The following is an 18,292-nucleotide window of genomic DNA, read 5'->3' on the forward strand; positions in this document are numbered from 1 at the left end:
GCTTTCAAGGTGTTTATACTATTATAAAATTGGATTTGTGTGCATGAAAAAGGCTTTGAATAGTGAAGAAAACACTGAAATAAGATGTAACAATATTTGATTTGGATGACATCATCAACTTCTCAAGACTTTGAGAAGGGTGTTCCAATTTTTGAACTTCAGTCCTCTCATTTGTCATTTAGAAGATCGGGCGGAGTAATGTCGGAGGTTCTTTTCAGCTTTAATATTGTATAATAATTCTGCAACTAAAAAAAAAATAGATAAAAAAGCATGTTCTCATGTTCCTGAAGTTCAGATTGATTTAGGAATTCATTTTCTAAGGTAATTATTTAAGATTTACTTTTCAAACGCAAATACTAGGGAGTATTCAGCACATACTAATTTGTCTATATTATTAAATATTATGTGTGTGTGTCAAGGATTTTTATTATATCTGAAGTAATATAAAATATTTATGTTGGTCATTGCTAGTTCTCTCTTCCTGTATAAATATAATATCTGAATAGGATCTATGTATTGGGAAAGTATAAAATTGGTAGAGTTTGAGTAAAGTACAACGTTAAGCTAAATAACAGCACTTCTGGGTAAACAGTTAACCATTTGAATAGGACAATGATTTTGATAAGACATACAGGGATGCATGGATTACACAAGAATGTTTTTATGAAGCATATTGTCTCAAATAAACCCAAAAGCAAATATGAGGTTACATAGAAAAAAGAAAACCTCAAATTTTAATTTATTAGCCCTGACATCAAAAAAGTCTTCTAAGCCAGTTTTAACATTAAAATAAAAGGAAGAAAAACATAGTCTGTTATTCCTGAAGAGAACGTCTCCACTCCTGTCTTTCTTACTATTAGCTGGCTGTAGTCACAAAAAAAAGATCAATAAAGTTTTTCACTTTGTACTTCTATGTGATAACATGTATTTGTGTTACCCAAAGTCATAGTAATATAAGAGGAGACCTAAACACATGAATTATGAAAAAGTCAAAATGATAAAGAAAAAAAAGACTTTAACCTTTAGAAGGTGAATTTAAGGGTTACATTCCTTTTTGAGTAAATAGGTAAATCTATGAGTCAAATGTAAAATAACAAGCCAAGTTCCCTGTGATATAAAAATTTTTTGAATATTATTAATGCAGAAACGGGGAAAAAAAATAAAAGCCCAAGACCTATAGGCTACATTTGCTCACTGATCTATATATAGTGGAGAACAGGCTCACCGTTGTTCAAAAAGTAACCACAGAGGGGGCTACATGATAAAGATATACATCAATATTAAAATAGTGCTAAAGTATAGTTTTGAAATATGAAAATAAATTCACTGTGAATTAATTTGCACTGCTTTTTAAATAAGTATCATCATTATCTTCTAGGCCCAACTAGACAAAAATTCAATGATGCTGATACCCAGGATATTGTGTCAAATCTTTTATGTTTAAACACAGCACATCTTCAATCAGCAGGAAAAATTAACCAAATAATTGGCTAAGCCAATTTGCATTTCTATGTTCAAGAATAATTATTTATATTTAAGACAGTATGTCCTTGTAAGAACTAATATGTTAATTAAATTTTAGGGTCAACCATACACACCACAGGCATAGAATTCAAACATACTTACGGAACTTTCAATAAACTTTCAGTACAAGTAATTTCAATAAAGGTATAACACTCATGAACAGGCAAATAATTGTTCTTAATAAAAATATTAATAAAGCTTTATTATTAAATGTTTAAATGGGCAATATTTTTCTCTGCTGAGGTCACCAGACTATATTTAGTCTTGAGTCATGTGGTATCCACGATTTTAAATAAAATTCAACTTCCAGACCATATTATCTTTAAAAATATAAGGGTAATTGTATGCTAGGAACAATCCAAGATTGAGTAATCTTTAAAATGGAAGTCTAGCATAACATAAATAGAGAAAGATAGGATAAGTTGTATTTCTTTGAACATACAAAGAATTTGCAGACTAGAAGCCATCAAGTCAGCCTAGAATAGTTTCTACTCAAATTAGGTGCTCAGTTAATAATTTTAAATTTAATTGAACAAAATATGCATACTAAGAGATTAAGAAACTTCTTCATTTTGACCTTTGAATAAAATAGTTTTATTTTAAAGAGATTAGATTATTTTTGGAACACTCAGGAGAGAAAATTCAGGTTTATATCCCAATTGTTAATATTTTGTGTTAAATAAATCTTTCTCTTAAATAGGAAAAAAAAACTAACTTTTCTTTGTGTGTGTGAGGAGACCAGCCCTGTGCTAACATCTGCCAATCCTCCTCTTCTGCTGCTGAGGAAGACTGGCCCTGGGCTAACATCCATGCCCATCTTCCTCCACCTTATGTGGGACGCCACCACAGCACGGCTTGACAAGCAGTGCGTCCGTGTGCGCCCGACATCCGCACCGGCGAACCCCAGGCTGCCACAGTGGAGCGCGCGCACTTAACCTCTTGCGCTACTGGGCCGGCCCCAAAACTAACATTTTAAAATGCAAAATTCCTAAGAGCCAATCTATTTTACCAGATATGTTTGTAAAAACGAAGGCTTGCGTATAGCTTTAGGAAATATATAAAACTGCCAAGGTAAATTTTGGGAACTGTAGTAATGGACATTACAAGAAGGATTTAGCACTAATCCAGAAGAGTTTCTTATTCTTGTTATTTACCATTAGAAATAAATTTCACCACAATTAACCTTGGGCCTGGCCTCTGAATTGGCTTTGTAATTAAGCTAAATAAGTAAACACGCAAATGTCATCATTTCAGCTTTCCCTTTCCAGAAATCTCTCTCTCATTGACAACCCATAATGTCACCCTCTCCTTCTATCTGACCTGAATTTCACAAATAAAGTCACTTTTTTAGTTTGCATATAATGGCGAGGACATCAAAAATGGAAATTATCTGTTAAACCACATATGTTACCAGAGAAGCAACGAGCGGTTTAGGAATTATCCTAACCTAATAATGCACCAGCACATTTGTGTGGATTCTAAAGAGATTGCCTAATAGGGTCCTGATGGGGAGACTTTTGGATAAAAGAACAGAAGAAAAGAAGAACAACAGATTATGGCTCATTGCCCAGGCATGTCTGGGATTTCAGAGAACACTGTGAAGGGGAAAGAAAAATGGGTTGGAGCTGGGTATTTTGGATAAGGACAAAATTTGCTAAATGGGAGACGATATTGAAAGGGGCTCAGAAGTGCATCAAGAGAAAGAACCAGTTTTTTCCTTGTATAATGGCTTTGACCAGTGTTTCTTGCTTTTTTTATGACTGCATCCATCCCAGCTCGCTCAAAAAAATTGATGAATTCATTTGTGCAGCAACTTCTCAATATTACAAAGTTTCTCTTCTCTCAATATTAAGAGGATGTTAGCTTGGCTAGAGCAATAACTCTGGCTATGGTCTAAACCAAGTCTGAAACAAAACTTAGAACAATTGATGGTATGTGTTGTTTTTTACTTACTTTGTAAACAGTTCCAAAAGCACCCGAGCCAAGTACTTTTACTCTTTTGAGCTCAGTTTCTTTCAAAATACGAAGTTGAGCTTGATTGGGCGCTGTGCCGCTGGGAGTTAAGGGTTCTACCAACTGCAAATCAAAAAGAATACAGGTTATATGACTTTCAACCCAACAATCGGTGCTTCTCTTTCTTTCTTGCTGTCTGGTTCACTTTCTCATACATACAAAAACACACAAGCCTACTTTTCCTTGACAAGCCATATTTTTGTAATATGAGTCACCCACCATTCCTTCAGACCCTATCCTTCCTCTTCTCATGTTCATTGCCTGAGTGAACACAAGGAACAAATGTTTGCCTACCTTGAGGCAGACTAGGCTAGGAGATATTTTTTTCCACTTTTATAGGAATTTAGAGACTAATTAGCGGCTCTTAATTCTACTTTTTCAAGCCCCTTTCTTTTTGACATCTTCAGCCTTAGCTGAATCAGAGATTTTAGTTACATCAGCATAACTATGAAAGTTTTCTTTCTCATTTTAGGGGATTTGAAGAAAAAAGAAATGAAATACTGCCTTCTTAGCACTTAAAATCTAGCGGAGAAACCAGAACAAACAGGTAAGAAGACAAAAAAATACGCTATCACAATGCCAAAACACCAGTGTAAGTGAACATAAGTGAGGCCGTCTTGTTACACTAAATAACCCCTCCTTAGTTGAAATGTCTCTAGCATGTGATCATTATAAATTGCAGCACACTCACATGATTTTCTGGCCCTGATCCTGTGCACCTACCCCTGCTGAGGTACTCTGATAGCTCTGTTCTTAACAATTTTAATGAATTTTCCCAGGGAATAAGAAGGCCTCCAGAAAGAAAGAGCACCTGTAGAATATACATCATCATCGACAGAAGAAAAGAACAACAGACCCTGGAGTCCGTCATGTACATTTCTGAACCCCCTCCTTACTGTTCATTTTTCCTATGTAACTACCTCAAAATTCTGTAATCCTTGAAGATGGGTTTTTGAGACGTTAGTCACCTGTCTTCCAATTTGCCGGCTCACCTAATTAAACTTCGTTTCTTGATCTTTAACTGACTGTGATTAATTGTCTCAGATCGAGGTAAGCAGAGTGAGCCCATTGCTTGGTATCAAACTGACAGTGTTTCTAAAGCTTCGGCATTTGTGAGTCACCTGAGGCTCTTGTTAAAATGCAGATTCTGCCTCAGCAGGTCTGGAGCTGGAGTTGGGACTGAAATCCACATTTTTACAGAACTCCAGGGTGATGCCTGTGTATGCTGATGGTCCTTGAACACATTTTAAGTAGCAAGTCCCTAGAGTACCTTCTAGATCAAAAATTCTAAAATTCTGTGACTTGATTCTAGATCCTAAATGAATGCTATGGGATGCAAAGGAATAAAATAACCCCTGGGGAGTGAGCTTCCTTAGTTATGGCTTCCCAAAGGAGGTGCACTTTAAAATTGGTCTTGAGATGATAAAAACGGATTGCCTTTGGGAGGGCACCGCCACCATGAAGAATAGCTTGGACACAGCATCAGGGAGAAGGAGGAGGATACAGAGGAAAACAACAGGGAGAGGGACGGGTCTGAAGGGTGAGATGGGGGTGGGAACACCAGATAGCGAGGTGGGCTAAGTTTGGCCAAAACAGGTAAAATTAGGCTAATGATTTTAGATGTCATAGTTTAGATGTGACTCAGCCAGAGAGGATGAATAAGCTGGGGACAGACATGTGAATGTGTGCCAATCCCTTGCTTATGTGAGAAAAAAGAAAACCTAGACATGAAAGAAACTCTGGGTACCAATGTCTATGTCCTATGTTAAAATTTTAGGTTTTTATCTATGCTTGAGGAAAAAGGCAAGTGAGAGAAACAGGAGTTTCTTTTTTAAAGTTAAATAAAGGAACTAAACTTTAAACACAGACAAATAGCTTGTTCTTTCTCAGCATAAGGAGATAATTACAGGCAACTCCTACTCAGATTGTCTTGAAAACCACCACAGTATTTCAGGGTGTCTGTTTACGAGGCTAGGTGCACCGCGGCCCTCCAGCTTGGTTATCATCACCACGCTTCTGTGAACATCACGGTCTACTTAATTAGCTGAACAGAGTCTTAAGTACAGGTAAATGTAGCGACAGCAAGAATTTGGAGAAGAAGATGATAAAAATTATCAAAAAACTTAGGCTATTTTCTAACAGTTGGAATGAATATACTTCTATTTTATTTTCAAATTTATATTGTAAAAATACATGTAACTACATTCAAGTCACATAAATGAAATCTCAGAAAGAATCACAAAATTCTTTGTTAAATCTGAAAAAGAATGTCCTGCAGAGAATCCCTTTCATTGGAATCCAACTCTGCTGTGAAGGATTTGTTTGGTAGATTTTGATATACATACTACGTGTATAATAAGGAACTTTGATGAATTATTTTTTAAAATCACATACAAAAGTCATATAAAAATCACATGGAAGATTAGGGACTGTATTTCAGCACTTAGGGCTAGATACACTTAAAATATGTATTGTATACATGCTCTGGCGTACACCATGCCATAACTGTATATTTTGAAAACTTCACAATTCTACCTGAGATGTTTAGTCTCCTGCAATTTTCTTAGGTACAATTTAAAAATTTTTACAAACACATTTTTCCAGGAGTTTGAGTATTATACCTTGAAAAGAAGCATAGTTTCATTTTTCGAGCCAGTATGGCGGAAAGAGGATTGGGTTTAGATTTCTGCGTTTGTGTACCAGTACTGTTACTCTCAGGCTTAGAAAGCAATTTACCCCTCCTGGCCCCTCATCTCACATCTGTGCAATAGGTATAGCAGTAATTACCTCAGAAGATTGTTAAAGGATGAAACAATATAATTTAGGTGGAAAACTTTGGAATATTGCCTGCCATATTATAGGCACTCAATCTATCACCCTTCAAGGGATAGGATCATGTCTCATTAATGCATTTTTTCATCACAGCATCTAGCAAAGCATCAAACTTACAGTGTATCTCAATAAGTGTATTGAAAAAAATATATTTTCTACTTTTTATGCATGTAACTGAAGAAAGACAATCTGGAGCAAAATGATTTGAGGAAAGCATATCAGCTTTAAGTACATTCTAACAATATATCACGCTTTAACAAATGTTTCACATCTGAGGCAGATTTCTAGCTTCAGTATTTAAGAATTTGAGTTGATCCTCTTCAGAATTCTTCTTCTATTTAGATGGTAGAAAATCATAGTTATTTACTTCAACTGAGAGAAAGATGGGAATTCTACAATTATCTAATTTAGTGCTAAGCAATAACTTTTTATAAAAAATAGAATCTGCTTATAAAACCAATCAGTATGTGTTTATTTAGTAATGAAATGCCAATTTCAAGGACATTCTTAGAAAGCACCGTATTAACAAAAAAAAAACCAAAACAACTGTTTTCATAGCAATGAGCCTTTCCTGCACGTAGTGGAGACAGAATTTCTCTTCTATTTATTCAATCATCTAGCTGTCCACTGCTGTTCCAAGCCTTTGATTCCTCTCCAACTCTAGTTTACTTCACTTTTCAGAATTCTCTCACTGACTGCCCCAAGCTGGCCATGAGGGAGATTCTGTCTCCAGCATCCTAGCTAAACTGAAAATATGCACAGCACGTGCAGTGTCCCCACTTTTATTCATATGTGCAGGGTTGAAAGTGATCAAGTTGATCTTCCATAAATGTCTAGCTAAAGTAGGAATTAATACTATGTCTTCCCATGAATATAATTGACTACCTATTTTATGCTGGAACATGTCCATTGATGATACAGTCCATTCTAATGTCAGATAACTCCAATTCTTAGAAAGTATTTTCCTATATATAACTGCAAAGTAGCTTCCTAAAACTGTCACATGATTCTCCTATCCAGTTTTAACTTCTGGAGGAAAAGAGCTAAAATTTAGTTCATTATCAGTGTGCAAAATTTATGAATGAATATTCCCATCCCCGACAATGCTAAGAGGAAAAGTCCAACTGTCGTGTCAATGAGGAAGAAAACAAATCTAGGGAAAACTCAGAAGAGAATTGCTCTGAGTTGTTCAGACAGGCACGAATGTGTGTAGTTTGAGAAAGAGGTAAGATGCGAATTGAGAAGGATCTGGTAATGCATAGTCTTTTGTAATTGTTTTTGCCCTGTAACCAGTACAAGCGAAAACTATCAGCTTGCGTGCTAGAGAACTCAGTGTGGCAATATAAAAGAAATTATAATAATTTATGGGTAATTTACATATTCACAACAACTAACATGCATAATATTAAATGCATTTCATAAACTGTGTGGTAAGGTCTCCCTGATTACAACATGGAGCTTTATCTTGTAGCTGTGTTTCACTGTTGGTATAATGAGATCATTGGCTACCAATTTAATGGCCCTAATTAAAGCATAAATTGCTTGCCTATCTGGCTTTATTTTGAAACAGAAAAATTCTGTCTCTTTCTAACATTTTTCTAGTTCTGTTACTGAGATATCCTCTACCCAGATATTTTCTAGTTCTGCGGCTACTGAGAAATCCTAGAGCTTGCTAATGGGACCCCTCCCCCAAACGAGGGGGAGATCTGTGCCCCCTCTGATCTGTCTCTTCCCCAGTACTATCATTTCCTCGACCTTGCTATCTACCCTCTTTAAGCCATGAAACTGCCTTGACTACTTTTACTATATACTCTGATTTTTCATCAACTTTGTATAGCACACTGTGAAATACAAACCCTCAGCGGGAAATGGAACAGAACTTTCACCTGGATTAAGAAACTGAGTATCATCTAAAGCTTTTAAACCTAATGAAATCCCTAAACATGAAGAGAAGAAACAAATCTCACCTCTGTTTCCAGGAATCTTCTTAAGGCTCTTTTCTTTTTGATGCTCTTCCTTCTAACGTAAACTGCAAACGTTAGAGCCACGATGACCATGATGAAGAGCCCGCCGATGACTCCGGCTGCAATTAGCGGAGTCCTACCAACCAGAATGGGATAAAGAACAAGTGTGAAGGGAGAAAAGACGGAGGAAGACAAAGAGCAGTGGTATGTTATCCACACATCACAAATCTAGTCAGCTAGAATTAACGCAAAGAAAAACGCATTAGAGCTGGAACAAAACTTTTCTCACGGTAAAAACGGTAGTTGTCTTTGTTTTGTTTTGGATTTTAATAATAAAACATGCACATTCAACTAATCTTTGGAGATGAGCAGCCACAACATGCCGTTTGATGGAAAAATGTAAAACTTGGTAACGCAGTGAAAAACATGTCAAAATGTTGATACAGGAGAATTTTAAATTGTGTTAATTTTACTTTTATCTATAAATAAATGGAAAATACACATTAATTATATTGTTGTGGTGTATAATATTATTTTTAACATTTTCTCTAAAGCAGGCTATATCAACAGTGGCACTATTGACATTTTGGGCTTGATGTAGAGGATTGTCCTACGCATTTTAGAAAGTTTAGCAGCATCCTCGGCCTCCATCCACTAGGTGCCAGTAGCACCTCCATCCTCCAGTCATTACAGTGTTTCTAGACATTGCCAAGTGTCTGCCAAAATCACCCCCAGTTGAGAACCACTGCTCCAAAGCAACAGTGAGCTGTCTGGAGACATATGAACCCCACACCTCCGAAGTACGAGAGTACCAACAAGAGAAACATATTGACACGGGTGCTATTTTAGACTCTGACAAGGGCAAATTTGACAGAATAAGGGGCAGGAGAAAGATTAAGAATTAGTTCAGACAGGTTTTCAGAGTTATGATAACAGGAGTAAATATTATCAAAACTGTGTCTAAGCATCATATACTCATAGAGAGGGTCTACGCATTAAGTACCAAATAAAAAGGTGTAAATAGTACCAAAAAGGGCTTAGGAAGAGACTGACTGAAGATTTTTATTCTTAAAATGTTTCTCTAATATTTTGCTAGCTAAGATATAATTTTGAAACTGATCACTTATTGTTTTCCAAGATAAATTTTTTCTTTGCTTGAAAAGTAATATTTATGGTCTTAACTTCTTGTTTTAGAGTAGAGTAGTATCTATGAGCTTTCTGTGGTCTGACCCCTGAAATATATTAATTTTGTATGCCATGGCAAATAGCCCGGAGTAAAACAGATAGGCATTACCTAATACATATTTGACCATGAAGCCATAATAGATATCAAAACTAAAAAAGAATTCCCTGAATGTTTATGCTTTCCATAGTAAAGTATTTTATACCTTACATTCCTATGTTCTGAAGAATCTACTCTATAGAGCTACATTCTTTAGAAAAAAATTACTTGCTCTTGCAAAATAAACTTTCGCTCAAAGGCAGATCAGAAATAATGACGGCAGATGATCCTAAATAAATTTTTAAAATTTTAAAGAGCTCTTGCAAAAAATCTGTGTAACTTCTATAAATGAAGTCATGTCTTTTAAACATTATGACTGTTACATTGTCATATAAAACTGCAGAAAAACCTTATAAAGCAGTTCACCTAAAATTTTTTTCCTGACAGCTAAAAGCACTATAGCATACTGAAATGTTGTTGTAATTCAACTAGATTTTTCTAAATGGAATTTTCTAAAGATATAAAAATCTATGCTGAGAAAATTAAAGTATAGTATGGACACACACTCATCATTGTGATGTATTTTGTGTGTGTAAGATCACATTTTTGAGTGTACCAGTTAAATATGTATTTCAGAAAACATTTTAAGTTTTCAATGCAAGGCATAATTTTCAACTCAATTCAGCCTAAAATTTCCCTGAAAAGCCACTACTATAAAAAGGCTTGTATTTTTGTTTCCTCAGCCCAATTTTTTATTGCAAAGGATTTACGTATGATTGAGAACTGTGTCCAACATTTTGTTAATTGTGGATTTGAACCAAACTCTAAACTGTCTCTGCTTATCTATTTTGCAAAAGAATAAGTGGTATGTATTTATGAAAATATATATCACTTTTGCTGTAAATTAAAAGAAAATGCTATATTTTGTGTGGGAGGGGGGTGTTTATTTATTCTTTTTATTTTAAGAAGGATCACTTCCAATGTAACAAAATAAGACCCCTGTCTCTATTCTTTTCATCTAATTCAAGCAGATATCCATTGTCATGTCATTACTACTTAGGTTGGTCATGGTAATTGAAAGAAAACATTCAAAAACTCAATAGACAGTAATTTCTACATTTTTCTAGTGTGCATTTACTTTCGATATTTCCCACAGCACTTCCTTGGTTGATTTGTATTTCTTGACTTTTTTTCTTCCCCTACCACTCTGCAGAAATGGTAGAGGTACAAACAACCTGAAGAAGTAAAGAGCCAGAGTTTCTGCACCTAAAAATCACACATAAATATTTCGTTGGGCATTTCAAGAGGCCAAATTCTTCATATTTCAGCAGAATTTACTCTTGGAAACAAACCATCAACTATGAGGAAGCAACCAGTCAAATCGATAAGGGGGAACATTCTAGAAGACAACTCGAATGTTCTCTTTAATTAGTGAAGATCATGAAAAACGATAGTGGCCTAGATTAAAAAGACTTAATAGTCATAACAACCAGATGTGAAATGCAGTCCTGGATTGGATCCTAGTCTGGACAAACCAGCTGTACAGGTATTTTTGAGATGACTTAAGAAGTTTGAATATGGGTTAGGTAGTAGACGAGATGAAAATTTACTGCCATGGAAAGACATGGATTAGAAATTGAAATGATTGGGTTATGAAAGACTAGGCTTTCAATGAGGGAAAAGCTCACACACGTGTGTGCATGTGTGTAAAAAATCTGCAGTCATATACAATAAGACACTAAACAGTAGTTGTTTCTGGATAGGATGACTATGGTGCTCTTATTTTTGTATTTTTACCAGTGGGGCATTTTCTACAATGTATTTATTTTTCTTTTGAAATAAAAGTTTATTAAATCTATGAAAAAACAAGTAATTGTCTAAAATTTTAGTTTTATAATAATAGCCTTGTTTTCTTTTGGTTTTTTGAAAGTTTACTTCGTATTTTTTCAATTAAGATTTCATTTTGCAGTTCTCTGTCCACTGTTACAATCTAAATACTTCTGCATATATTTTCTATTCATTATAGTTTAATGTGTCTGAGATTTAATTACTACTGTGTTTCTTACAGTTAATGTTACGTTTCATAAAACCAAGCTAAATTGAAAAGTTAATACTACTTCCATATTTCCTACTCCCCCCAATTTTGATAATATTTGTAGGTGTAGAATATCTCCCCACTTTTTGCTGATTGTTAATGCTTCACTTTTTATGAGGACCCTTTGGATAAAGAGGATGTAGTTGCTTAAGTTGCTTCTTTAAATTGCTGTATATCCAGCCTAAGCCTAACACTGGCTATTGCCAACTAAGCTATATTTCTGAAAGACAGTGTTTCCTCTTACATGTAAGTCAGAGGAACATCTAAGAGGCTGAAACATGACACAAGTAATGAGACCATAAGGGTCAAACACAAAGGAACCTAGAATACTCTATAATCTCTGATCTGTAACAGGAGTATTGTTTGCTTGTTGTCATTTGTCTGTACATTAAAAATGATTGGGAAGCCAAAGGTATAAAAGATAAGAACACCTCAATTGCCAAGTCCAAGCTTAGACTAAAAGGATGCAATCAATTAATAATTTATTCTGTAATTTGAAAATAGTATAATGAAACTGATATCCTCCCACTACTCACAGAAACTACTATAATAAGGATCCTGAATCACAAATGAACTTGGCTAATTTACTTAAAAGCATATAATTTGGTTTTCACAATTTCATTTAGAGGTTCAGAGATGATGCAATGTATTATATTCTATTGCCTTGAATGCAATTACTTGTCTAAAACAGTTATATGTAAAAGTGTACTGTCTCCCAAAACTATATTACTTATATAATAAGATACATTTTTATCATTCATTGTTATATTTGAACCATGCTATTCCTCACTGGGGAACATAAAATGTGAGAGACTACATGGAACCTGATTTTATAAACATCCAAATATTTTCCATCATTGATCTGCTTCCTTCCATATATTAGATCACAAACAAAATGTAGTAAAGTCAATATAATTTATAATTAAAACTCAAGGTTCTAAAACTATTCTGTTATACCATTTTCCATTTAACGTCAAGGGCAGGCTATCCTACTAAAAATGTACAGTGCTACTTTCTTTAAAATTGTAAACTTGGTAAAACTGGTATTTTGACGAATATAATCATTGCAAAGAATGCTAAATCTATGAGATTCTTTTAGAGGTATTTCACCAAATAAAAGGATTTTAAATTTATAGTATAGGTATATTTTTCTTCATTTCTTGAATACAGAATAGTTTTCAATTAAAGAAAAAGGAAGCAACCTGAATCCTATAACATACTGATGGTATAATTTGCATCTATGAGTATTGATGTTAAATCAGAGAGCTCCACTTTTAGAAACTTCTAAGTTAAACAATTTGAAGACAAGTCTTCAGGATTCGTTGGCTCAGACTGAGAGCTGCTTCACTGTTTATCTATAGGCACTAAAGGTTAAAGTGAATGTTTCTTTTTAATTTACACAGGACATAAAAACAAACAAAAACAACAGGCTAGTCAGATAATTTTAACAGGGCATGTGTGTAAAACAAACTTTAAGCAACATGGTAAAATAGTGTCTCTAACATTACTAGTTTGTGTTTACCTTTCAAATCTGCATGATTTTTCCTTGTAGGAGCATACTGGGCTGGCAAGATGTTCTGGAGTCAGACCAACGTGAATTTTAATCATGTGTCTGCCTCTAACTAGTTGTGAGTGTGGTGCCTGTTTCAAATAACCCAGGATAAATACAGATAAAGACATTCTTCACCTAAGGTAATAAAAAATAAACATAGCAGGGAACTACCTAGTCTTTCTTAAATTTCTGAGATCTGATGAATTTGCGTCTAGGTCCTGCCTAGTTACTATCATTAAATCAGACACCTTTAAGCACTGAAGAATCGTATGCCTCGCTTTGCCCAGGACAGTCTCAGTTTGCTCCAGTGTGAGTATCAGTAGTACCCCATTCACTCTCAAAAGCCCCCTTATGTGAGCAATAAATCAAATGTTTATCCTACCTTTAGCCCAATTTAGAGAATCTAGGATACCTCGAGCTAACAAGTCTTTACATATAATGCACACACACATGTACCTTCATACGGGAGTGTCTTAATATTAGCAAATTTTACCTGTTGGGAAGGCAAATTAATTACTGCCTGTGATAAACTTATATGTAACTTAAACAGATGTTTCATAATGTTTCATAATTAGTTTCATAAATTAGTAAGATGTGATGATTCCCTTAATCTTATATTGTCTTCTAAAAATATAATGAGATCACAGTGGCTATCATTCTGTACTCTGTCTTCCTTCTGAAAACCTTACAGTGGCCGTCAGACAAAAGCCTGAGACTATCATGAAGCAGAGGCTAAATATACCCTCAGCAATGTACTCCATGGTTCCTAATTTGCTCTTGCTATAAGAAAAATACAGTTCATCAAAAAAACATGATGACTCTTTTTTGAAAGAAAATTCTTAGAGTTAGTTGCTGACTGAGATAAGGAATACAATTTTGGAACTAAGAACATTTTCAATATTTTATTAATTATTTATTAAGCAGTTTAAACATAGCAAAAGTTCTGCTCAAATAAGAGGAACACCAGATTTGACTGCCATCAGGTACTCATGGGTTTTATCACACAGATATTGTTGCTAACAATTCACTTCATATTCAGTGGGAAATAATCTGATAGAAATGAAAATGTCAAAGACTTTCTATCTCAATATAGAAAACATTCCCTTTCATAGAGGTAAATAGAGATTTACTTGGTCCCTTAAATTCAAATAATTTAAATAGATTGACTATAGACTTTCCATTCTAACAACATTTGTATATATATATATTTTTAAATTTTTATTTATTATTTATTTTTCCCCCAAAGCCCCAGCAGATAGTTGTATGTCATAGCTGCACATCCTTCTAGTTGCTGTATGTGGGTCGTGGCCTCAGCATGGCCGGAGAAGCGGTGCGTTGGTGCTCGCCCAGGATCTGAACCTGGGCCGCCAGCAGCGGAGCACGTGCACGCAACCGCTAAGCCACGGGGCCGGTCCTATTTATATATTTTTAATTAGAAATTTCTTTCCGCATACATTGTATATTTTCACAATAACTATGCAGTGTAGATCTTATAACTGTCATGTTAAATACAAGGAAACAGACTCTGAGAAAAGTTAAGAAACCTAAATAAGGTTAAACATAAATAGTAATGTTAATATTTTACATGGAATCTCATTTACATGGAATCTCAAATCCATTAACTTTTCAGCTACATTATGTTGTCTTTCCTTCTAAAGATGATTCATTAGAATTGTTTTTTTTTGGGTAGATAAATATAATTCATCACATTTTTCTTTAATATCTATGTTCGATAGTAGAGAATACAAGATGCACATAAATTTATTTAGGGGTTCTAATAGACTCTTTGATTTGATATTTAGTTATATCTGACTATTGTAATTCTCACTGGACTATCATTTTATCTGCATTGCTATGTTCATTGTGGTTTAAGTTTATTACATCCTTTATGCCCTTGTTGAAGTTTATAAGTGACATTATTCTTCATTTAGCCTCATTTTGTTTTCTCAGTGAGAAAACAGTTAAGAGGATTTTTTTTTAACTTAAAAAACCCGAATTGCCTTTAAGAAAGGCAAAGACAAGCAATATCTATCATTCTAGTGACAGTGCCTACCACGTGGATGCTCTGTTCAGTCTTCCCCAAAGCGGTTCAGATTTTAAACAAGAGACCTTGAAACACTAGGAAACATTGAAATTCTCCAGAAGACATTTTAAGGGTTACTGCCTAGGGCAAGGAGAGCCACATTAACAGGGTTTTTTTCTCCTGCAAGTAGTGCTTATTCTGACCCAGAATTCCACCTGCTCTATAAATATGACACGTCTTTTCTTTTTGAGCAAATGAAAGTGATCTGGGTCAGACTCAGAGGTGGACAGCAGTTGACAGTTACAGCTTTTATTTGATGAGACCTAGGGTGTTACAGCATGTCTCTAGTCTTTGATTAGGATTCAGGATTCTTCTATCACATCTTAAATATGACCAGAAGTATAAGTGCTGAAGTGAATGAATCACAATATGCTCTCCCACCTCCTAAGCATATTTGAATGTTTCTTGCCATGTCTTTATGTGTTAGGGTAAACCTTTTTTCCTGATATTTTTCAATATGTGAATGTTACATACTATTCAATAACACAGTGTTACACAGTATTTCAGTAGAGATCTTACCGTTAAACCAATATATACACATCATCTGGATTATTTTATCTCTAGGATTAGCTTCTGAGAAAAATTCCTAATAGTTTCATGATAATCCCTTCCTTCTCTTTACAGGCAATGTTTACAACTATCAATGAGTTTTTGTGTGTTTGTTACAATTTTTGGGGAAAGTATACAAAATTGTACACTTGATTTTTCTGGCAAAAATTCTCATAGCTAAGGAGACCACCCTGAGAATATATATAATCTACCTATGAATTTTACACCTATGAATTTCTTTTTCTCTTTCAGCTTTCTTGAGGTATAATTGACAAATACCTATGAATTTCTACAAATAAAGTGTTAAAAGGGAATTAGACCAGAAAGATCTTTTCTTTTACCATATCTTTTTAAGAGCTCAATGAATTTTTGGTGCTCAGATATTTTTTTCATGGTTTATACCCATTACATAATATCATCAATGTCTATATTAGTAGGGCACTTTTATCATGATTTATATAGATAGAATATATAAATATGCTTAATGCCACAAATAAAACATTGTAAACATTTAATTGCAAAACATACCATACACTAAGTACCACTCCATCCTATTACCTATTTGTTACACGGACATGTTAATCTGAAGCAATATGTCAAAGGGTTGAAAATTGAGGATAACACTCATACAATATCAATTATGTTACCTACAAAAATTGTTGAACATGCTAAGAAATTTTTTAGTTTCATAACAGAACAGAAAATATGACATAAACATTGCTCTATGAAGAAAAGCAGGGGAGGGATAAATCATTGTTGACACCCTCCTTGTTCCCATATGTTACAATTTCTCTTCCCCTCAAAATCTCCATGTTAAGCACTGTAATCTCAGAAACTGTATTACTAACAGAGATTGCATCCTATTGGCAAATTGCGTCTATCTTTATCTATCAAAGCATTAAGCCGTACATTTGTGTCATGTTTATTGGGCACAATTACATAATACAGATTTAAGCAGTCCCATTTTCAGAGGATTCACAAACTAATTTTTAAGTAATAGTTTGACTCGTTCTCTTTATATACAACTTTGTATATAAAGCATCTTTGAATTTGTCTTTAGTATGTTTTTTAGATGCCCCAATACTTGCCTTAGACTAAAAACTTTTTTTTATGTAATGCTTACACATAGGGGATAAGGAAGTGTCGTTCCTAAGAAACATCACTCCTTTTGATCCAGATGGTATGTTTTCTCCTTTATTTTGCCCTGCTGGTAGCCATGCTCTCCTCTCAGGGAACCTCCAAGTGTTCATGGGGGAGCTAGCATCCTTCAAGAATTCTTAAGATTTCAACGACATGAGATGGGAAGAGACTGAGAAGCAGGTACAGTTGCAGGGAAAATGCCAGGACTTTGGACATCTACGTAGGATCATTGAACATTTCTTGCAGGATTAAAGAACAAAGCTGCTTTTACCAGGTTTTTTATATGTTATGTCAAATATTTCTTCCAACATAATTATTTATGTAGGATGAATCTGCGGTAGGTTATGTATCTTGCCCAAGGTCATAAGCACTCGAAGCAGGCAGTCAAGGTTTGAATCTTGGCATGTTTTCCTCCAAAGCCTTTTCTGTTTCCATTGAAATATGATTATAAGACTATATTGGGAAGATTACCTTGGTAGAAAGTTGTAGGATAGATAAGCCAGGAATAGAAGATGTTTTCAAGGAAACTAGTTAGCTGACTATTTTAATTGTCTTCATCAATGGCAATGAGGGACAGACGAGGGAAGTATGGAGAACAAGATAGAAAAGTATTACAGCAGCAGAAGTGACAAAAAGTGTAAACAATGGTGACGAGGGACAAAGGAGGAGTCAAAGATGGCTGCACTCCCATGCCTGGGTGATTGAAAGGCTGATGATGCCGTTTACGGACATGAGAAAATCAGGAGAAAGACAGCACTTGCAAGGGAGAGGCATTGACTTCTTTTGGATCTGTGGAGTTGAGGTGCTGAAGGGTAGACAGGTATATTGTCACTATTCTTATCTGTTTTCAGGTTTCTGTGTACACTTGCTCCTCTAATTTCAAGATATACCTGTGCTGATTTTATTACTAGCTTCATATTTTTAATTAAAGAGAGCCACGGATAAAATAATGTCATTCCCTTTGGACTTATCCTATATTTTATTTTTTCCTCTGGGGAGTGCTAAAAATGCAAAGGAGGAAGAAGATGTTTCAAGGGCTATTTTTCGTTTCTTTTTTCCTTTTTCCCTTTTATTTTTCTGAAAGACTATATTAGGTGGTTTGATTTCTCTCATTAAGGCAACTTCTACTGTTTCAATCTGTTTCTGTTCTTACGTTTTCATTGACCTTTTGAGACCAATCATTTGCAAGCATGACACGCTTCCAGAATATTTAATTCATTTAGAAATCCTCTTCATACTGTTGCACATGGAGCTGCTGCTCACCTTGGGTAGCACAGCTTGGAGCCAGATGCTTAGTAAGCCTACCTGGATCTCCTTG

The 18,292-nt window shown here is 34.9% G+C and overlaps 1 protein-coding gene across 2 annotated transcripts in view; it reads right to left on the reverse strand.

Annotated features, from left to right (window-relative positions):
- The window catches only part of ERBB4 (erb-b2 receptor tyrosine kinase 4), a 1,098,037-nt gene that overhangs the window by 223,427 nt on the left and 856,318 nt on the right, over positions 1–18,292 (reverse strand). For both annotated transcript variants that reach the window (XM_058532926.1, XM_058532927.1), the window contains exons 17-18: positions 8,337–8,469; positions 3,478–3,600 (exon numbers count right to left, since the gene is read on the reverse strand). In XM_058532926.1, coding sequence (XP_058388909.1) covers positions 3,478–3,600; positions 8,337–8,469 — 256 coding nt within the window. The remainder of the gene's footprint in view (positions 1–3,477; positions 3,601–8,336; positions 8,470–18,292) is intronic.

The sequence above is a fragment of the Diceros bicornis genome, chromosome 37, assembly GCF_020826845.1.
Source record: "Diceros bicornis minor isolate mBicDic1 chromosome 37, mDicBic1.mat.cur, whole genome shotgun sequence".
In the NCBI taxonomy this organism is placed as follows: Eukaryota; Metazoa; Chordata; class Mammalia; order Perissodactyla; family Rhinocerotidae; genus Diceros; species Diceros bicornis.